Source organism: Macaca fascicularis, chromosome 11 (genome assembly GCF_037993035.2).
Source record: "Macaca fascicularis isolate 582-1 chromosome 11, T2T-MFA8v1.1".
Taxonomy (NCBI): Eukaryota; Metazoa; Chordata; class Mammalia; order Primates; family Cercopithecidae; genus Macaca; species Macaca fascicularis.
Window position 1 is genome coordinate 57,600,569 of NC_088385.1, and position 23,253 is coordinate 57,623,821.

General features: G+C 44.6%; 1 protein-coding gene and 1 non-coding gene across 20 annotated transcripts in view; one reads left to right on the top strand and one right to left on the bottom strand.

Annotated features, from left to right (window-relative positions):
- The window catches only part of DIP2B (disco interacting protein 2 homolog B), a 257,070-nt gene extending 249,175 nt beyond the window's left edge, over positions 1 to 7,895 (top strand). For all 19 annotated transcript variants that reach the window (XM_065525172.2, XM_045365223.3, XM_065525177.2 and 16 more), the window contains 2 exons: positions 21 to 144; positions 3,824 to 7,895. In XM_065525172.2, coding sequence (XP_065381244.1) covers positions 21 to 144; positions 3,824 to 4,076 — 377 coding nt within the window. In that variant the 3' untranslated portion in view covers positions 4,077 to 7,895. The remainder of the gene's footprint in view (positions 1 to 20; positions 145 to 3,823) is intronic.
- A 10,787-nt stretch (positions 7,896 to 18,682) lies between these two features.
- LOC123567772 (small nucleolar RNA SNORD22) lies at positions 18,683 to 18,805 on the bottom strand. The gene has a single exon (XR_006690875.1). It is a non-coding gene; the product is annotated as a small nucleolar RNA SNORD22 (small nucleolar RNA).
- Positions 18,806 to 23,253: the final 4,448 nt, after the last annotated feature.

Consider the following 23,253-nt stretch of genomic DNA (forward strand, 5'->3'; position numbering starts at 1 on the left):
TCTCTTTTTCTTTCTGTCAGAGCGTCATGATGCATTGTATGTGGTGGGAGCGCTGGATGAAACACTGGAGCTGAGAGGATTACGATACCACCCAATTGATATTGAGACCTCGGTGTCCCGGATCCACAGAAGCATTGCTGAATGGTAACTCCCCCAGCATACACTGTGCTTCCCACTTCAGCTTTAGTCGTAATCTCAACTCATCTAATTAATTGGTCATTGGGACCACATACCTACCTTGAAACATAGAGCTCCATGGGAGGAGTAAGGAAATAGACTGATTCTTGTCTTGGGTGTGCAATCTGCTGTGGCCAACAAGGCCTATCCACAGGAGCCAGATGAGGCCATGAGGCCCCTAGGGAATACTCGGATACCTTCTGTGGAATGCTGGAACTGAGTCCTTTTTTAGTGATAGACTCTCATAATGGGAAGGGACTAACAGATCATTGATCTCTTGGAAGTCAGCATAATATGGTGGAAAGAACCAGCTTAAAGACTCTTCTCATCTGTAAAACACTCCCTCTGCTACTTTCTAATTATCAGAAGCATCAAATGAGAAGGTGCTTTGTAAACTATTAAGTGGTAAGCAGATGAAAAGGGTAGTTGATATTATCTCATCCAGTTTCCTGCTCTTTGCAGGAATTTTACATTTTTCCTGGTAAAGGATCATCTAACCATGTATTGACTTAAAATCTGTAAAATTAAAACTGTGGTTTGGCCGGGCGCAGTGGCTCACATCTGTAATCCCAGAACTTTGGGAGGCCAAGGTGGGCGGATCACTTAAGCCCAGGAATTCAAGACCATCGTGGGCAACATGGTAAAACCCCATCTCTACAAAAAAAATTTTTTAATTAGCCAGGTGTGGTGGCATGCCTGTAGTCCCAGCCACCCAGGAGGCTGAGGGGGGAGGATCACTTTAGCCTGGAAGGTTGAGGCTACAGTGAGCCAAGATTGTGCCACTGCACTCCAGCCCTAGTGACAGACTGAGACTGTCTCAAAAAAATAACAACAACAAAAAAAATCTCTGTAGTGTTTACCTATTGGCTTTCATTCTGGGTTCTTAACCAATACAGAATCTGTTTGGTTTGTTTTCTACATATTTTAGTGAATGTGTCCCCACTTTTCCCCATGCTAAACAGCCACAGTTCTTTCGATGGTTGCTCATGCTTTCCAGATACTTCTTTGTCTAAAGATGCTCTTGTTGGCCGGAAGTGGTGGTTCACACCTGTAATCCCAGCACTTCGGGAGGCTGAGGTGGGTGGATCACCTGAGGTCAGGAGTTCAAGACCAGCCTGACCAACATGGCAAAACCCTGTCTCTACTAAAAATACAAAAATTAGCTGGGTGCAGTGGTAGGCGCCTGTAATCCTAGCTGCTCGGGAGGCTGAGAATTGCTTGAACCTGGGAGGCAGAGGTTGCAGTGGGCCAAGATTGCGCCACTACACTCCAGCCTGGGCAACAGAGCGAAACTGTCTCAAAAAAAAGATGCTCTTGTCTTTGTTGGAGTCTCTCCCTAGACCTGAACAAGATTCTGACCAAGACAAGAACATCTTTAGACATCTGGAAAGCATCCAGAGAAGCTGGGTGCCGTGGTTACTTTGTCATTTTAGACATTTGACTCTTAATAGAACCAGATATTGTGTAATTGTGTACTTTTGTGGGGGGTTTTTTTTTTGTTTTGTTTTGTTTTTTGACACAGAGTTTCGCTCTTGTTGCCCAGGCTGGAGTGCAATGGTGCAATCTTGGCTCACTGCAACCTCCGCCTCCCAGGTTCAAGGGATTCTCCTGCCTTAGCTTCCCTAGTAGCTGGGATTACGGGTGTGTGCCACCATGCCCGGCTAATTTTGTATTTTTAGTAGAGAGGGGGTTTCTCCATGTTGGTCAAGCTGGTCTTGAACTCCTGACCTCAGGTGATCCGCCCGCCTCGGCCTCCCAAAGTGCCGGGATTACAGGCATGAGTCACCGCGCCTGGCCAATATTGTGTACTTTTTTAATTATTGGAATTTGTTTTTGTTTGTTTGTTTTTTTTGTGAGACAGAGTCTCGCTCTGTCACCCAGGCTGGAGTGCAGTGGTGTGATCCCGGCTCACTACAACCTCTGCCTCCCGGGTTCAAGCGATTCTTCTGCCTCAGCCTCCCGGGTAGCTGGGACTACAGGCGCACACCATCATGCCCGGCTAATTTTTGTATTTTTAGTAGAGACGGGGTTTCACCATATTGGCCAGGCTGGTCTCGAACTCCTGACCTCATGATCTGCCCACCTCGGCCTCCCAAAGTGCTGGGATTACAGGCATGAGCCACCGCGCCCAGCTGGAATCTATTTTTAAAGCAGTTTAGGCCTGAATATCAAATCAGGCCCTACGTTCTATTTTTTTTTTTTTTGAGACGAGTCTCGCTCTATCGCCCAGGCTGGAGTGCAGTGGCCGGATCTCAGCTCACTGCAAGCTCCGCCTCCCGGGTTTACGCCATTCTCCTGCCTCAGCCTCCTGAGTAGCTGGGTCTACAGGCACCCGCCACCTTGCCCAGCTAGTTTTTTGTATTTTTTTGGTAGAGACGGGGTTTCACTGTGTTAGCCAGGATGGTCTCGATCTCCTGACCTCGTGATCCGCCCGTCTCAGCCTCCCAAAGTGCTGGGATTACAGGCTTGAGCCACCGCGCCCGGCAGGCCCTACCTTCTAACCCAGTAACTCCACCCAGTGGGAAGTGGCTCATGGTCCTTTTACACAATAGGAGACACTTAAGCGTGGGGCACCAATAACTCATGTGAGTCAGACAGACTCTCTTCCTGTTGGGTTTAAGAATACTGCCTTAGGGTGGTCTGAAGGTAGTGAGTTAATTCAATTGATTGTTCATAGTCAATTACAAACCAATCAAACTCTTTCGTTCTACTCTTTCCCTCTTTCTCACTACTGCACTTGACTAGTCTAAAAAAACAGAGGAGTATTATATTAGTCAAAGCTCTTATGGGGCAAATAACAGGCTCCCTTCAAAAAAGCTTAAGTGAAAGAATACCTGGCTATCTCAGAAGTGCCAAAAAAAACTAACTCTGGGTCTCAGGAAAGGTAGAAACAAGGGAATGGTAAGGCCGTCAGGAACAACTGTCCCCTTACTTTCTAGAGCCATATGGGCTTTCCCTTCTTTCTTTTTCACCTCCCTGAAAAGGGATTCTCTCTGCTCCATGCTCCTGGCTACCCCAGAATATTCAAATCCATGTCATTGGTTCAAATGACCAGTTAACAACTTTTTTTTTCTTTTTTTGAGACAGAATCTCATTCTGTTGCCCAGGCTGGAGTACAGTGGCTCAAACTTGGCTCACTGCAACCTCCACCTCCTGGGTTCAAATTATTCTCCTCCTTCTCCAGAGTAGCTGGGACTAGAGGTGCCTGCCATCACACCTGGCTAATGTTTGTATTTTAGTAGAGACAGGATTTCGCCATGTTGGCCAGGCTGGTCTCGAACTCCTGACCTCAGGTGATCTGCCCGTCTCGGCCTCCCAAAGTGCTGAGATTATAGACGTGAGCCACCACGCCTGGCCTGATGACTTTAAATTACACTTTCAAACTCCCAGGAGATTCTGAACGACTCAGCTGTGTTCACAGGGGCAAGGTGTCTCTCATATATCTATATATATATTCATTATATAATTTTTCCCTCGGTCTTATCAGGTGAAGTTAAAAGGTGTCATATATTGTAGACATGACTGCTGACCTTCTGGTTGGGATCGAGGGGAGAAGGCGGGGAAATGGGCTAAGTCTGGGACAGATGCTATAAAAAATAACTGAAAAATGTAGTGACAAGTTAATGAACTGTCATTGAAATTTCAGTGCCGTGTTCACGTGGACCAACTTGCTTGTGGTGGTTGTGGAACTGTGCGGCTCTGAACAGGAAGCCCTAGATCTGGTCCCGTTAGTGACCAACGTGGTCCTGGAAGAGCATTACCTCATCGTTGGCGTCGTGGTTGTGGTGGACCCAGGCGTCATCCCGATCAACTCCAGAGGAGAGAAGCAGAGGATGCACCTCCGTGATAGCTTCCTAGCTGACCAGTTAGACCCCATCTACGTGGCTTATAACATGTAACCAGCTTTGTGGGGACTGCAGGGGGCCATTCTGAAGAATCACAAAGACAGAAGACCTCTGGCTAGGAGCAGGCTTTCAAACGATGTGAAATAAGCTGAGATGGCTACATGATATTCTTCATCTCATCCTGTGGGATTCTGCAATCATAAAACACACAGGAAAGGGGAATTCTGTGCGGGCAAATGAAAAAAATGTTAACATTTAGTAGACATGTGCTTTGATATAGCGTGAGCAGCACGTTACTAAAGCAATTACATGCATGTTGCATTTTTTTCATCTGTTGTACATACTTGTATTTTTATCTAATGCCGTTTTAGAATTTTCTAAGAGAATTTAATGAATTCACATGAAAGGGGTAGTCTGAGTGACACAGTTCCCCACTCCGTACTGTATTTGCCATTCTGCCGTAGCTAGATGTTCTGTGGGGTTTGTTAACATGGAACTACTCAGCTTTCTTTCAGTCAACCCATAAGCAAATCAGATAACCCACTGACTATGAGAATTACTTTATATAGATAATTATTGACTGTAAAACATTTTGACCAGTGTCTTACAACATGTACATAAGAATACACATAATTCAGGTAGAGATTTGAAGAATTGGCTTGTATAGTTATAACAACCACAGTAGAAACATTTCTACTTTGAGAGAATTTCAATATTCTCTTAATGTTGTGTAATTGATTAGGTGACTAAAAAGTGCAAATTGTTGGCAGGTTTTGCTGCACATTGTTCTATGTCTTTGTTGGCTGGTATATTTATAAACTAGAGCTGCCTATGTTTGTTTTTAAAGCTCGCATTCCCGGAATCAGCTTAGGCTTCTATGAATTCAGCTTGTTTCTAAAAGCTGAAAATCTCAGTTTAAAAATCAAAATGTTAACACAAAGCTAAGATTCATCAGAGCCCACCCTATTCTAAGGAACCACGATAACTTACTCTGGCCCCAGTTTTAAAACGATCTTTCAGATTTAGAGTGACTATGTAAGAATTTAGGATTTCCTCTTTTCCAGGCCCATTGTAAACTGTGTCTACAGTTTATCCATATAACTTCTCTTTTCTGAAAACTGAGGAGTGTCCTCTGTTCTTCCAGTTCATGAGGGCAGGGGGTTTAAAACAAGAATGATAGGCCAGGAAGGCAGTGGGGATCCACCGTCACATGGAACTGTAAGGCCATATAACTACACAAAACTGACCAATCTGGGTTGCCAAAGCAGCCAGGCTTATGCTGAAACCGGGGAAGTCTGACGTATGCAGGAAATTCTTTTGAAATAACTGTGGTGCCCAGGCCAAGCAGAATGAGACAGGACTGAGTTTGGCCTCTGACTCGGTTTCCTTTCTTTGGTCTGATACTTCATGTATTTGAATATAGTTAAATCTTATTATTTTTTTTTTAACAGAAATATTTTTAAAAACGAAAAAGTACTCAAAAGTGAAAAGAGTTAACTTGTTAAAGCAGAATGGTTCTCTTTGACCCACTCTGGTCTATTGTGTAAATATTTAGACTATTTTAGTAATACATATTATTTACCCCACTGTAACATCATGTAAACTAAGTATGTTTTTAAACAATTTTTAAGACTTGTAATTACCCTGAAAATAAGGTTTATAATGCAAAGACCAGCTCCTTTGCGGTGGCAGTGCTCTGGGGCTGCCATTACCCGGCCTTCTGACTAAAAGCCACTTTGTGACTCCCTTCACGTAATCCTCTTTTCCTCCCCACTCCTCCACAGAGGGCAGAGCTCAGGACATTTGCCAGTTCCAGATCTCTTTTTCAGCATTTCGATGGAATTAATTTACATGTGATGAGGGAAGTCCTAGGATGGACAGAAAAAAAAGCACTTACATTGGGGCACCCAGGAAATCCCAGTGTCTAGCGATGGTTTGGTTTGCAGAGAACACAGCCCAATACTTGGAAAGTAATTTTCTTAAAACCATTTTTAATGATTCACTAAACAAAGCAGGGGATCCTGAAGCTAATATAAATAAGTCTAGCTCTATAATCCCCAAGTTCTAAAAGTTATGGTTAGATGCTATTCTGTGGGTTGCTTTGATAATTCTTACTAACACAGATTAGGGTATAGGCATCTAGAGATGCATGGTCCACTGTAAATACTATAATGAGAGCCACATCTGTAATTAAATTTTTCTAGTAACCACATTTTTTAAAAATAAAAAGAAACCCATGGTATTGATTTAAATATATTTTATTCAACCCAATAGCTCGAAAACACTATCATTTCAACATAGGATCAATATAAAAATTATTAATGAGGTATTTTACTTTTTTTCATATTAGGCCTTTGAAATTCAGTGTGCATTAAACACATCTCAGTCCAAACCATCGCCATATTTCAAGTCTTTGTAGCCAAATGTGACTAGTGGCTATCATATTAGACAGTGCAGATGTATACTTATTCCTTCAAATACATTACTCCGTTAATCTCAAAGTGTGGCCAACTCCCAGTTACTTAGAGGCTGATTATCTAGTTTTGTAGTTCCTCAGGCCTCTAATTTATTTTTTGCTTTCTGCTTTATTGATTTTTTGCATGTCCCCCAAAGCCAGAATCTGCTCATGGAGGAAGGAAGGCTAAGAACTGTCCTTGAGGAACTTCATCAGTAACTCTGGGAAAGCATCCTGTGGAGGGAGAGGAGAGCCCAGTCATTTGCTTAGATGGTGTTTGTGGGATCACCTGCAGATTTAAAGTCTACTGTGCCACAGACTCGAGTAAGAAAATGTTCTCTTGATGACACAGTGCTCCTTCTCTATCCACATTAAGTAGCACTTTTGTGGTGGAACTGATTCTTAAGGCAGGCCTGAAAGGCCATTACTAATAGAAACACAGCCTTTCCAATCCTCTGGAACATATTCTGTCTGGGTTTTTAATGTCTGTGGAAAAAAACTAAACAAGCCCCTGTCTCAGTTAAGAGAAATCTCTTGGTCTGAAGGTTTCTGAACCTCTTTCTAGTTCTCAGCAGAAGTAACTGAAGTAGATCAGGAAGGGGCTGCCTCAGGAAAATTCCTAGGCCCTAGGAATTCACTGAGACCCTGGGAAGGACCAGCATGCTAATCAGCATCAGTGAATCCACAGTCTTTACTTCCTGCCTCACAAAGGGCCAGGTCTCCCCAGTGCCAGGTCCTTTCCTCATGAAGTTGTGTTGCCTCAGGCTGTTTAGGGACCATTGCCTGTCTTGGTCACTTGAGTCTGTCTCCTTACTTTAGTCCCTGGGCAATGCTTGCTTAATGCTTTTGTTGACTCAACAAGGGCCGAGGCCTTAGGTTTTCTATTAAGGTCTCTGCCCCAGGCATGGTGCTCTATATCTTGGCCAAATAAATTACTTTCCTTGAATATCCAGGAATCTTTTAGACTAAAGCAATGAGGAGTTATCACCTCATCCTCAAACTCCAACAAGATCTATGCCTTAGTGTTGTTTTTGTTGTCTGCTTTGATGTAAAAGCAACAGTATTTGGAGCAAGAAGCTGCAGTACTCCAAATACACAATAGGCCTTTTCTTTATCATTCATACAACATTTCTGGTTTAGGTGTATGTAGATGGGCCATGTTATTTGTCCAGAGGAAGAGACTGTAAAGATACAAGAATAATTTTTTAGTCCTAAATGCTGTTTTGTTTACTTTCTGTCAAGATATTTACCCGTGTCAAATTCAAACTACAGTACTGTGTAATTATGTATAAAGTTTTTTTATTTATTTGAAGTTAGACTAGATATACATTTTTAAATTTAACATCTGGCTGGACAGTGTTCTATTAACTCATTGAATGTGTTTCCTTTGTCTTGTGTTAATAAATATTGATGCCTGATTCTGTTTAATCCTTCACACATTGGGTGGAGGCTAGGGAATTGATAGATTTTAAATTTAACTTTAGATGGTGAGACCCATTGATAGCTGGGGTGGTCTAAGGAAAGTGAGCACAGAGATCCAGAGTCAGCGCTATTAAAGGATGCTAGGTCAGGGAATCAGGGCGTCACTTTGAAAACTAAGAAGTCTGTTGTCAGGACTTTTCAAGGTAATATAGTTTAGTCTTCCTCCCACCCTTGTTGCATTTGGTAGTTGTGTTTTATTTTTTAATTTTTTGAGACAGAGTCTCGCTCTGTCACCCAGGCTAAAGTGCAGTGGCTTGATCTCAGCTCACTGCAGCCTCTGCCTCCTGGGTTCAAGTGATTCTCCCAAAGTAATCCCCAGTAGCTGAGATTACAGGCATGTGCCAACATGCCTAGTTAATTTTTGTATTTTTAGTAGAGACAGGGTTTCATCATGTTGGCCAGGCTGGTCTTAAACTCCTGAACTCAAGTGATCTGCCCTTCTCAGCCTCCCAAAGTGTTGGGATTACAGGCGTGACCCACCACGCCTGGCCTAAACTTGAATTGTTTCTAATCTATAATTAGGCTGGATTTTAGCTTTCCTAAAATGATATTTCATTTGCTCTTCTAATTCCTGGTTTCAAGAAACTTGGTGGGAGCCCATCAAATTGTGCATGTATTCAAACACCGAGAATGGTCCTTGAATTATTTCATTGCTCCAGACTACTCTGGCAGCTGAGAACATTTTTTCATGTCATAGACATTTATGCCTACCCACTAAGCACTGTGATAAGAGCTGAAGCCAGAGAGAAAAAAAATACCAAGTCACTGCCCTCAAGGAGATATAGGATAACAATCACAATACAAGGGTTAAGAACAGACATGCATTGTGAGAGCAGGCAGGCGAGGCACAGTCTGATGGTAAGGGAGGATAGTGAGGAGTAGGAAGCCTCTGACCTGGATTTCAGAGGATGAGACAGCCAGATAAGATAGTGAGCAGGAAGGCAGAGTCGCATATTCTGGGAACTAGAATTCATTATTGGGATTGTTGTGGTTTGAATGTATGTGTCTGCTCAAAATTCATATGTTAGAACTTAAGGCCGGGCGTGGTAGCTCACGCCTGTAATCCCAGCACTTTGGGAGGCCGAGGTAGGTGGATCACAAGGTCAGGAGATCGAGACCATCCTGGCTAACACAGTGAAACTCTGTCTCTACTGAAAATACAAAAAAATTATCCAGGCATGGTGTCGGGCACCTGTAGTCCCAGCTACTCGGGAGGCTGAGGCGGGAGAATAGCATGAACCCAGCAGGCGGAGCTTGCAGTAAGCTGTGATCACGCCACTGTGCTCCAGCCTGGGCAACAGAGCGAGACTCGGTCTCAAAAAAAAAAAAAGAACTTAAGACCCAATGTGATAGTATTAAGAGGTGGGGCCTTTTGGGAAGTGATTAAGTTACGAGAGCTATGCCCTGGTGAATGGATTACTGCCCTTTTAAAAGTACTAGAGAGAACTGGTTAGGCCCTTTTGCCTTTCTGTCCCTCCCCCCATGTGAGGACATGGTGTTCGTCCACTCCAGAAGCAACAGTATTTAAGGTACCATTTTGGAAGTAGAGACCAGGCCCTCACCAGACAGTGAAACTGTCAGAACCTTAATCTTGGACTTCCCAGCCTCCATAACCATGAGCAGTAAATTTAAGCTATTTATAAATTATCCAGGCTTAGGTATTTTGTTATAGCAGCACAAAAGGACTAAGATAAGGATGCAAGGTTTGAGGGGAGAAAAGTAAAAGATAATTATGGAGGCTTGAGCCAGGGACAGATGACTGAGGGTCTTGTATTTCATGCTAAGAATTTTGGACTTTTAACAAAGGGGAGTTAATGAGGGATTTAAAGCAGGGGGATAACATGCTCAGATTTGCAACGTAGAATATTATTCTGACAGTCACATAGAAAATAGACTGGGGCTGGGCGTGGTGGCTCGCGCCTGTGATCCCAGTATTTTGGGAAGCCAAGGCGGAAGATCTCTTGAGCCCAGGAGTTCAGGGCTACAATGAGTTATAATTGCACCACTGCACTCCAGCCTGGGTGACAGAGCAAGACCCTGTCTCTAAGAAAAAAAAAATAGATAGGAATGGATAGGGAAAGGGAAATAAAACCAGAGATTGTAATGGATAGCGAAAAGGAGATAAAACTGGAAAGACTAGTTGGGAGACCTCTGCATTGACCACAGTGATAGAATGCTATGATTTGAATGTGTTCCCTCCAGATTCTTCTGTTGAAACTTAATGGCCAAGGTGATGGTTTTAAGAGGTCATTAGGTCATGATGGCTTCTCCCTCACAAATGGAGTTAGAGCTCTTATGAAAGGCTTCATGCAGCAGCACTTGACTCGCTTGCCTTCTGCCCTTCACCAACACAGCACTGTCTTGGAAAGAGAGCAGCCCTCACCATACAAGCCAACCTGCCAGTGCCTTGATGTTGAACTTCCTGGCCTCCAGGAGTGTGAGAAATACATGTCTGTTCTTTATAAACTACCCAGGTTCAGGTATCTTGTTATAGCAGCACAAAACAGACTAAGACATAGAGCAAAGTACTTCAACCAAGGCAGTAAGAATGGAGAAGAGAGGCCATGCATAAAAACTTCGGTGGCATTAAGATTCCAATTGCCGGCTGGGCACGGTGGCTCACACCTGTAATCCCAGCACCTTGGGAGGCTGAGGCGGGTGGATCACCTGAGGTCAGGTGTTCAAGACCAGCCTGATCAACGTGGTGAAACCCCATCTGTACTAAAAATACAAAAATTAGGCCGGGCGCGGTGGCTCAAGCCTGTAATCCCAGCACTTTGGGAGGCCGAGACGGGCGGATCACGAGGTCAGGAGATCGAGACCATCCTGGCTAACACAATGAAACCCCGTCTCCACTAAAAATACAAAAAAATTAGCCGGGTGTGGTGGCGGGCGCCTGTAGTCCCAGCTACTCGGGAGGCTGAGGCAGGAGAATGGCAGGAACCCGGGAGGCGGAGCTTGCAGTGAGCCGAGATCGCGCCACTGCACTCCAGCCTGGGCGACAGAGCGAGACTCCGCCTCAAAAAAAAAAAAAAAATTAGTTGGGAGGCCAAGACGGGCGGATCACGAGGTCAGGAGATCGAGACCATCCTGGCTAACATGGTGAAACCCTGTCTCTACTAAAAATACAAAAAATTAGCCGGGTGCGGTGGCGGGCACCTGTAGTCCCAGCTACATGGGAGGCTGAGGCAGAAGAATGGCATGAACCCGGGAGGCAGAGCTTGCAGTGAGCCGAGATTGCGCCACTGCACTCCAGCCTGGACGACAGAGCGAGACTCCGTCTCAAAAAAAAAAAAAAATACAAAAATTAGTCAGGTGTGGTGGTGGCACATACCTATAATCCCGGCTACTGGGGAGGCTGAGGCAGGACAATTGCTTGAACCCAGGAGGCAGAGATTGCAGTGAGCTGAGATTGTGCCACTGCACTCCAGCCTGAGCAATAAGAGTGAGACTCTGTCTCAAAAAAAAAAAAAAAAAAAAAAAAAAAAAAATTACAACTGCTGAATATTCAGGGTAAGGAAGAAGGAATTCAAAATAACACCTAGATTTCTGGCTTGGGGGTTAGGTGGATGTGGGGCCATTTACCGAGGCAGGGGAGAAAACAGGAGGAATAGATTTGGGAAAGAAGACACTGTGTTCCACATTGGTCATGTTCCTTTGAGGTGCTGTGGAACATGCAGGTGAAGAGGTCCAACAGACAGCTGAATACTGAGGTCTTTGCCTCAGGAGAGCTCTGGCCTAAAACTGTAGATTTGGGAGACAACATTTCAAAGTGGATGATATTGCCAAGAAAGAACATGTAGAGTGAGAAAAGGATCAGAGTCATGGCGAACAAGAGCATTTAAAGGTTCGTGAGGGCCGGGCACAGTGGCTCATGCCTGTAATCCCAGCACTTTGAGAGGCCGAGGCGGTCAGATCACCTGAGGTCAGGAGTTCAAGACCAGCCTGGCCAACATGGTGAAACCCGGTCTCTACTGAAAATACTAATTCAGCTGGGCATGGTGGTAGGCACCTGTAGTCTCAGCTACTCGGGAGGCTGAGGCACAAGAATCGCTTCAACCCAGGAGGCGGAGGTTGCAGTGAGCCGAGATCGCACCACTGCACTCCAGCCTGGGCGGAACAGCGAGACTCTGTCTCAAACACAAAATCAAAGAGGAGGGAGTGCTCAACAACCCAACGGCCACAACAAAGCTGAGTAGAACAGGGATTGGATGACATCTGCTGGACCTGGCAACGAGGGAGTCCCTGGTGGCCTTGAGAGAGTTTTAGTGCGGCTGTATGGGCAGAAACCTAAAAACTGGTTCAGGAGAGAATTGCTGGGAGGTAAGACTGAACAGAGGCCTCTCTCCAGAGGCTTTATCTGCAACTGCAAGTAGGAAGGAGAAAGAGGGGACAGTAGTTAGAAGGGGGATGTAAAATCAAGGGGGGCTGTTTTAAAGATGGAAGAAATAAACGTGTCAGGAGAAAAAGCTGGAATAGAGGGAAAAGTTTCTAAATATAGCAATAAGGGACAACGGACAAAGTGAGGTCACTGTCACTGAGGAAGCTGGAGCGGACGGACTCCAGTGAGCAGGTGGAAGGATTGGCAGCAAGGGAGGAAGCACACTTTTTCAAATAAAACTGAGTACAAGCAAGATCCTAATAGAAGTTGCTATTAATAAAAGTCTACCTGATGACCTCATTCACTTCTCTGAATCTCCATTCTCAGTCTCCAAAGATGAACATTCATTTCTGAGATCATTTCTATAAATAACTCCCATGGTCAGACAGACCTGACAAAGCAGAACATAGACTCTGGAAATGATGGTGGTTCCTAAAGAAGCAGGTAAGAGGGAGTTCACAGTGCAAGCACTGAAGAACAAACAAAATGAATTAGTTGTATTCAGTTTCAGAATCTAGGAAAAGAATAAAAAGACCCACTAAGAAAGATGAAAGAAGAAAATAACAAAGACAAAAGCAGACATTAATTAAAAAGGAAGAAAACAGAAAAAAAGGTTCAACAGAACCAGAAACTGATTTCTTACAAATATTCTAATGACAGTAAAACCCATTTAACAAAAGGCATGCACGCAGGTACACAAAAAGTAGGAAACACAAAACGGAACATAACTAACTACAGATACAGCACTTGTGCTTCTATTTCAAGGGATTATTTTTTCAGTAAATTTCTGTTTTAAATGAAATGGATAATTTTCTAAAAATTATGTAACTTTGAAAATTCACTCAAGAAATAGAAAATCTGAATTTTACCACACTCAGCTCACAAAGCAAAAAAAAAATCCTCTTTTCATATATAAAAGGAAAAGCCATCCAACTAATCTTACCAAGTTAGTATAAGTCAGATACCAAAGTCACACTAAGGCAGTTTTTAAAAATTCTAAATCAATCTCCCTTGAGAAAAGATACAAAATGATAAAATCTAGGCCAGGCATGGTGGCTCACATCTGTAATCTTCAGGAGGCCAAGGTAGGAGGATGGCTTGATGCCAGGAGTTGGAGACAAGGCTGGGCAACTTAATGGGACCCTATCTCTAAGAAAAATAAATAAATAGCTGGGCATGATAGCACGCGTTTGTGGTCCCAGCTACTCAGGAGACTAAGGCGGAGGATCACTTGAGCCCAGGAGTTTGAGGCTGCAGTGAGCCATGATTGTGCAACTGTACTCCAGCTTGGGCAGAAAGTGAGATCCTGTCTCATAAAAATAAAAATCTCAGTGTTTCAGTTATTTATTGCTGTGTAACAAACCACCCCAACTTAGTGGCATAAACCACAACTGAGTAGAAAGTGATATAAAGGGAGTATCCTCCTCATAGTCTTGACTTTTCTAGTAGTGCTTCTGAAGTATCACCATTGTGTATTCTTTTTACTGTATGTTGTTGATAAGATATGCTTTATCAGTTAAAGAAGTCTAGGCCACATGCAGTGGCTCATGCCTGTAATCCCAACACTTTGGGAGGCGGAGGTGGGCGGATCACCTGAGGTCAGGAGTTTGAGACCAGCCTGGCCAACACAGTAAAACCCCATCTCTACTAAAAATAAAAAATAAAAATAAATAAAAAAAAAAAAACAAGACAGCTGAGCATGGTAGCAGGCACCTGTGATCCCAGCTACTTGGGAGGCTCAGGCAGGAGAATCACTTGAACCCAGGAGGCGGAGGTTGCAATGAACTGAGATTGCGCCACTGCACTCCAGCCTGGGTGACGAGAGCGAGAACCCATCTTAAAAAAAAAAAAATCTATTCTGGCTGGGCATGGCGGCTCCCACCTGTAGTCCCAGCACTTTGGGAAGCTGAGGCAGGTGGATCGCTTGCAGCCAGGAGTTGGAGACCAGCCTGGCCAACATGGTGAAGTCTCTACTAAAAATTACAAAAATTAGCCAGGTATGGTAGCGGGCGCCTGTAATCCCAGCTACGCAGGAGGCTGAGGCAGGAGAATTGCTTGAACCCGGAGGCAGAGGTTGCAGTGAGCTGAGATTGCACCACTGCACTCCAGCCTGGGCGACAGAGGGAGACTCTATCTCAAAAAAAAGTTTATTCCGTGCTTGCTGGATTTTTTGCATGAGTGTTGAAGTTTATCTTTTCCTCCCCCCGGATCTATGAGATGATCACATAGTTTTTTCCTTTAAGCTGGTTAAGATGTATTATATAAATAGATTTTACTAATTTCTTTACACATCTGTAGCAGCCAGAGATTTTTCTAATATTGAACCATCCTTGATTTGACCCCTTTTGATCATCTATTATTTCTTATACACCATTGGGTTTGCTTTGCTAATGTGGAGACTGCATTTTCCAATATATCTTCACACGTTATATTCCATCCCATGTGCTCTTTGCAATGTTATCCTGACATTCCCTCATCAAGAAGTACAGTCCTTTCCCCTCAAATATGGTCTGATCAATAGAATGTGGCCGAAATGATGTGCATGACTTTTGGCGTGGATGAGCAGCAGCTTGAGCTTAAAATGCTGACTTTCCTGATGCTCCCTTTTAGAACCCAGCTGCTATGTTGTAAGACGCCCAAGCTCGGAAGAGGCACTATGTTTAGGTGCTTTGGTCAAGAGTCCCAGCTGAGCCCAGTCTTCAAATTATCCTAGTCTGGGTCTCAGATGAGATTATAGCTAGCATAGTTAGGGAAAAATAAGTGAGCTATATGAATTAGATAGAAAAGAACAAAAACATTAATATTTAGAGATAAAATGATACTCTATGGAGAAAATACAGGATAATCTAAAAACATTTTGACAAGATCATTGAAGACAAGATGAACAGAAAACAGGAGTCTCGGCCGGGCGCGGTGCTCACGCCTGTAATCCCAGCACTTTGGGAGGCCGAGGCGGGCGGATCACAAGGTCAGGAGATCGAGACCACGGTGAAACCCCGTCTCTACTAAAAATACAAAAAATTAGCCGGGCGCGGTTGTGGGCGCCTGTAGTCCCAGCTACTCGGGAGGCTGAGGCAGGAGAATGGCGTGAACCCGGGAGGCGGAGCTTGCAGTGAGCTGAGATCCGGCCACTGCACTCCAGCCTGGGCGACAGAGCGAGACTCCGTCTCAAAAAAAAAAAAAAAGAAAACAGGAGTCTCTAGCTTATGATAATCATGAAGTAACTTGGTCAGATTAACCCTCCTAAAGATAGAAATTATAAAATTTGGACAAACTTTTTTATTTCATTTATTATTTTTTTTTTGAAATGGAGTCTCACTGTGTCACCCAGGCTGTAGTGCAGTGGTGCAACCTCAGCTCACTGCAACCTCCGCCTCCCGGGTTCAATCAATTCTGCCTGCCTCAGCCTCCCGAGTACCTGGGATTCCAGGCACCTGCCACCACGCCCAGCTAGTTTTTGTATTTTTAGTAGAGATGCGGTTTGTTGGCCAGACTGGTCTCGAACTCCTGACCTCAGGTGAAAAAGAATAACTGAACTTTAAGACAGATCAATAGATTAATCTGAAGAACAAAGAGAAAAAAGATTGGAGAAAAAAATAGTGCCTCAGAGACCTGTGGGAAAATATTAAGTGGTCTAACTTATTGTAATTGGAGTTCCAGATGGAAGAGAGAGAGAATGGGACATAAAAATATGTGAAGAAATAATGGCAAAAGCTTCCCAGATTTGGAAAGACATACGTTTACTGACTGAAGAAGCTCAAGAAGCAGCAAGCAGTATAAATATAAAGAAAACCACTTAGGCAGAGTCATGGGCAAACTGCTAAACTTAAAGCAAAAGTCTTCAAAGAAGCCTGGGAAAATGACATATTACATACCAGATAACAATGATACAAATGATAGCCAACTTCTTATTAAACACTATGGAAGGCAGCAGAACATAGAATACATTGAGGCTGCTAGGAGTTAAAAACTGTCAATTCAGAATTCTATATCCAGTGAAACTCGTCTTCAAAAATGAAGGTGGGCCTGGCACAGTGGCTCACATCTGTAATCCCAGCATTTTGGGAGGCCGAGGCAGGAGGATCGCTTGAGCCCAGAAATTTGAGACCAGCCTGGGCAATATAGTGAGACTGCATTTCTGGAAAAACAAAAAAAATGAAGGTGAATTCTAAATCTGTTAAAGACCATCTGTGAAAAACTCAGTAACACTCCACTTAATAGTGAAAAACTGAATGCTCTTTCTCCCTAACATTGGAAACAAGGGAAGAGAAAGTCTGTTCTCACCTCTTCTATTCAATGTTGTACTAAAGGTCTATCCAGAGCGATTAGGCAAGAAAAAGAAAGAAAAGCTATCCAGAGGAAAAGAGGAGTAAAAGCTATCTCTATTCACAGATAAAATGGCTTGTACAAGAATATGCAATTAGAATAAATAGGGTGACTATAGTCAATAACTTAATTGTATATTTTCAAATAATATAATTGGATTATTTGTAGCTTAAAAGATAACTGCTTGAGGGGATGGTTACCCCATTCTCCATGATGTGCTTATTTCATATTGCATGCCTGTATCAAAACATTTCATGTACCCCAGAAATATATTCACCTACTATGTACCTACAAAAATTTTTAAAAATTTAAGAAAACACTAAAAAAAGGAATAAGTGACTTTCACAAGGTTGAAGAATACAAGAGCAATATAAATCAATTTTATTTCTATTCACTAGCAAGGAACTTTCCAAAAATAAAATACATAAAACAATTACATTTGAAATAGCATCAAAAGGAATAAAATACAGTCTGATTTATGATGGTTCAACTTATAATTTTTCAACTTTACAATGGTGCAAAAGTGATGCAGTCAGTAGAAACCATACTTTGAGTACCCATAAAATCATTCTGTTTTCCACTTTCAGCATAGTATTCAATAAATTAAATGAGATAGGAAGCCATGGGTGGGGAGATGCTGGAGTAGAAGCTTGGCAGGAAGTGAGATTTGTGCCTGGCAGATGTGGCCATGATGATAAGTACTAGTTTTGAATTAGCCTTCCTTCCCTTCCCTTCCCTCCTTCCCTCCCTCCCTTCCTGCCTCCCTCCCTCCTTTTTGACTGAGTTTCGCTCTTGTTGCCCAGGCTAGAGTGCAATGGTGTGATCTCAGCTCACTGCAACCTCTGCCTCCTGGGTTCAAGCAATTCTCCTACCCCAACCTCTCAAGTGGCTGGGATTACAGGCATGCACCACCACGCCCAGCTAATTTTGTATTTTTAGTAGAGATGGGGTTTCTCCATGTTGGTCAGGCTGGTCTTGAACTCCCGACCTCAGGTGATCTGCCCACCTCAGCCTCCCAAAGTGCTGGGATTACAGGCGTGAGCCACCACGCCTGGCCTACTTACCTTCTTTAAAAGATGAGTGTGGCCATTAGCCTTCAGTTCTGGCATGGGATTAGGAATGGCTTACTCCAGCTATCGGCATGATTTCCAGGTCCATATCATCTACATGGAAAATATGTCAAAGAGCAGGAGCAGTGACTTCACCTGACAACATCCCAGTGGGAGGAAAAGAGAAACTGTGTTTATTTCTCAGGAATACTGAAGTGCCCTGGAGTAAACTGACATTCTTCTATAACAGTGTTATTTAAAAAAAAAAAAAAAAAAAGGCTGGGCGCAGTGGCTCACACCTGTAATCCCAGCATTTTGGGAAGCAATGCTTCCCACCAAAATCCACCACCTCGGGATGGGTGGATTGCTTGAGGCCAGGAGTTCGAGACCAGCTTGGCCAACATGGTGAAATCCCATCTCTACTAAAAATAGAAAAATCAGAGCTGGGCGTGGTGGCTCATGCTTGTAAACCCACCACTTTGGGAGGCTGAGGCGTGTGGATCACCTGAGGTCAGGAGTTGGAGACCAGCCTGGCCAACATGGTGAAACCCCGTCTCTACTAAAAATACAAAAATTAGCCAGGCATGGTGGTTCGTGCCTGTAATCCCAGCTACTCAGGAGGCTGAGGCAGGAGAATCGCTTGAACCTGGGAGGCAGGGGTTGCAGTGATCTGAGATCGTGCCACTGCACTCCAACCTGGGCAACAGAGTAAGACTCTGTCTCAAAAAAATATACATATATATATATATATATAAAGTTCTTATTGGATTGGAAAATATAAATGTATACAATATTTAACACTATGTAACCTAAGAGCAAAAGGTTGTTATTATAAAACCAGTTAAATATGTAAACAGATACCTACCATTTTTTATACACTTTGTTCTTTACTCAGACCCAGAAAAAATAAAATCAATGTTTTCAACAAGTGATGATTACTCCCTTTCTTTGTATAGAAATCTTTATCATCCCTCAGACAGTTCCTTCTGGAACAAATCTTCCTCTTTTTCCCCAGCCAGTCCCAGTGGGTTCACCTTTACAGGCTCCGGGAAAATATGTATTGGCCAGGTATGGTGGTGCATGCCTGTAATCCCAGCTACTCGGGAGGCAGGAGAATTCTTGAACCAGGGAATCGGAGGTTGCAGTGAGCCAAGAACGCAGCACTGCACTCCAGCCTGGGCTGGACTTGGCTGGTTGATGCCACCTATTGACTTCTTGGAACTGGCACAATGAGCATATGAATCGAGCGGCCACAGTGGCAGAGGTGGAGGCTATGCATGGACTCCTACTTACTAAAACTGATTTAACTACTACTGTCTCTGAAACCTCAACTAAACACTGACAGAGACCAACAGTGAGCTCCCAATGTTGCTCACTTCAGAAGACTACTAGGCCACTTCATAACAAGTTGACAATGTCGGGCTTCTTTCATCATAGAAGGGCCAGTGATTTGTTCTCACGTGAACAGATTTACTTTTTCTGGGTAAGGGTTTGACTCTTCTGCCCTTAGAGCTTCAGTCACCATCACTACCTGGGGGCTTAGAAAGGTGCGTGAAAGCTGCAGGCTGCTCTGACCAACATCAAGAAGGTTCCGGCCAGGCTCTGTGGCTCACACCTGCAATCTCAGCACTTTGGGAGGCTAAGGTGGATAACTTGAGCTCAGGAGCTTGAGACCAGCCTGGGCAACACAGAGGGACCCTATCTCTACAGAAAACTTAAAAAATTAGCTGGGCGTGGTGCTGCACATCTATAGTCCCAGGTACTTGGGAGGCTAAGGTGGGAGGATAGCTTGAGCCTAGGGGGTCAAGGCTGCAGTAAGCTGAGATCGTGCGCTACTGTATTCCAGCCTGGGCGACACAGCAAGACCGTCTAAAAAAATCCGACATTTGTTTAGTGCTTACTATGTACTAGGCACAGCTCTAACTTTACATGTATCAAAGTAATTCAGTCTACAAAACCCTATGGGATAGGCAGTCTTATTAAATTCATTTCATTATAACCTCTCTTATTTTGGGGAGGGCGGATGGAATCTCCTTCTGTTGCCCAAGTTGGAGTGCAGTGGAGTGATCTCAGCTCACTGCAACCTCCGCCTCCCGAGTTCAAGTGATTCTCCTGCCTCAGCCTCCCAAGTAGCTAGGATTACTGGTGAACGCCACCACACCTGGCTAATTTTTTTCTTTGTTTTTTTTTTTGAGACAGTCTTGCACTGTCACCCAGGCTGGACTGCAGTGGCATAATCTCAGCTCACTGCAACCTCTGCCTCCTGGGTTCAAGCGATTCTCCTGCCTTAGCCTCCCGAGTAGCTGGGACTACAGATGCGCACTAGTAGATGCCCGGCTAATTTTTGTAGTTTTAGTAGAGACAGGGTTTTACCATGTTGGCCAGGCTGGTCTCGAACTCCTGACCTCAGGTGATCTGCCCGCCTCGGCCTCCTAAAGTGCTGGGATTACAGGCATGAGCCAATGCGCCTGGTCACATCTCTTTTCTAACAACAAAAAAATGTGCCAGAAGAGCCAAAGTGGTGCTACCACAGGCTTGCCCAGTTTATTTTTAAGAAACATTACTTTAGGCCAGAGGCGGTGGCTCACACCTGTAATCCCAGCACTTTGGGAGGCAGATCACCTGAGGTCAGGAGTTTGAGACCAGCCTAACATGGTGAAACCCCAGCTCTACTAAAAATACAAAAATTAGCCAGACGTAGTCGCAAGTGCCTGTAATCCCAGCTACTCAGGAAGCTGAGGCAGGAGAGTCACTTGAACCTGGAAGGCAGAGGTTGCAGTGAGCCGAGATCCCGCTACTGCACTCCAGCCTGGGCGACAGAGCAAGACTCTGTCTCAAAAAAAAAAAAAAATTACCTTTGGTTCTAAGTTTTTCTTTCTTTTTCTTTTTTTTTGAGGTGGAGTCTTGCTCTGTCACCCAGTCTAGAGTGCAGTGGCACAATCTCGACTCACTGCAACCTTCGCCCCCTGGGTTCAAGTGATTCTCCTGCCTCAGCCTCCCAAGTAGCTGCGATTACAGGTGTGCTCCACTATGCTCAGCTAATTTTTTGTATTTTTGGTAGAGACAGGCTTTTGCCATACTGGTCTTGAACTCCTGACCTCCAGTGATCTGCCCGCCCTGGCCTCCCAAAGTGCTGGGATTACGGACTTGAGCCACCATGCCCAGCCATGGCCCTAAGTTTCTTTGTTTCTCTTTCCTTGCTTCTAAAATTAAAGATCTGTCCATCTGGTTTATGAAAGTTACTATTCAAATAAACTGCATGCATCAGAATCAAGACCTCTTTTTTTTTTTTTTCATCTAGTTATCACAATTCAGAAGACTGGTAGGCACAGCTATGACACTTCAATGAGAAAGAGAAACGGCAGAAGTATTTTTGAGGGGCAGTGTTGAACAAGCATAACTTTTTCTTCTTTTCCTCTGTCAACTGAGTTGTGGTTTTTTTGAGACGTAGTCTCACTCTGTTGCCCAGCCTGGAGTGCAGTGGTGCGATCTCAGCTCACCACGAACTCCGTCTCCTGGCTTCAAGCGATTCTCCTGTCTCCGCCTCCCGAGTAGCTGGGACTATAGGCTCATGCCACCACGTCTGGCTAATTTTTGTATTTTCAGTAGAGACGGAGTTTCGCCATTTTGTCAGGCTGGTCTCGAACTCCTGACCTCAGGTGATCCACCCGCCTCAGCCTCCCAAAGTGTTGGGATTACAGGCGTGAGCCACCGCGCTCGGCCCCTCCCCTGCTTTTTACTGATCAACTTTTGTTAAGCATTCTGTGGTCCACGGAAGAAAAACCCAAACACCAAAGAACAGTAAACTCGCACAACCAGCCTTCCAGCAATCAATATTCTGGATTCCAGAATGACTGAGGTTGGACTTTGTTAATCATCGAAGGCTGATATCTGAGAAACTCTTCCCCTCCCTTACCTTTATAGGCCACTTTTCTCTCAGTAATGCTGAAACGCTGACTTAACAGTTGTTTCCCGGTCTAGCATTTAATAGGTAATCAATAATGTTTGCTGAATGTCAATAGCTAAACGTTAGTGACCTCTTAAAAGGGTCTAGCAGAGTAAATCTTCGGCTTTACATCACATTCTTCGATCCAAAGGGCCCAAAATAGGAAAAGCTCTCTCCACTAAATCAGTTTCCTAAATTAGGGATCTCAAACTAGCAAAATTTCAGAAAACTTTTGGAACTTTCTGTCAAGAGCATACTAAAAAAATTTATCTTTTGTCGTTTACTATAATTAAAACCATAAAACAGCATTTTGCAAGGAAATTTTAAAAATTAAGAATAAGGCATAATTCCTTTTCCAGAGAGGTAGACACAAAAATATTCTGAAAAGTTTTTGTAATGCATTAAAACAACAGCATAACAGTTTATTAACACTCTGTTACGTTTGTTTTTTCTTTTCTTTTTTTTTTTTTTTTTTTTTTGAGACGGAGTTTTGCTCATGCTGCCCAGGCTGGAGTGCCATGACGCGATCTCGGCTCACCGCAACCTCTGCCTTCCGGGTTCAAGCGATTCTCCTGCCTCAGCCTCCCGAGTAGCTGGGATTACAGGCATGCGCCACCACACGCGGCTACTTTTGTATTTTTTTTAGTAGAGACGGGGTTTCTCCGTGTTGGTCAGGCTGGTCTCGAACCCCCGATCTCAGGTGATCCGCCCGCCTGGGCCTCCCAAAGTGCTGGGATTACAGGCGTGAGCCACCGCGCCCAGCCACCTTGTTACGTCTCATTGTAAATCCGTTTCTGTAGAAAATCCTTCCACATGGGTTAAAGGACACAACTCAATGTTACTTTATGGGATTAAGAAAAACCTGAGTAAGGCCGGGCGCGGTGGCTCACGCCTGTAATCTCAGGACTTTGGGAGGCCGAAGCGGAGGATCACTTGGGCCCAGAAGTTTAAGACCAGCCTGAGCAACATAGTGAGTCCTCTTCTCTTCAAGCCGAGCGTGGTGGCGCGCGCCTGTGGTCCCAGCTGCCCCAGAGGCTGAGGTTGGAGAATCGCTTGAACCCCAGGGTTGGAGGCTGCAGTGGGTCGAGATCGCGCCACTGCACTACAGCCTGGGCCACAGAGCGAGACCCCCGTCTCAATCTCGGGGAAAAAAAAAAAGACTCCATCTCCATAAAAAAAATATTTAAAAAAAGCTGAGGAAGGAAAACAGGCCGGCGTCGGTCAACGTCAACTGGCCGGAGTTGAGTTGACAGCGCCGCCACTCATCGATGAAACGGCCTCCCGCGAGCACCCAGCTGCTCATGGCCTCCGGAAGCGGACGTGGGGCGGGGCGGGGCAGGGTACCGCTCCTAAGGAGAAACGGAACCCCGGGCAGCCTCCCTCTCTCCCGGCAGCCTCAGGAACGCGTTCCGAGACACCCCTAGCCACAAGTCAGGACCGCGTACAAGATGGCGGCGCGTCACGTGGGCAGCGCGGTGACGCAGGACGGCGGCCCGCGCGGAGGCAGCGCCGTAGCTTCTCCCTAGCACACACTTGTACTCAGTTTTGCCCCCCCCGCCCCCGCCCCCGCCCCCGCCCCCGCCCCCGCCCCC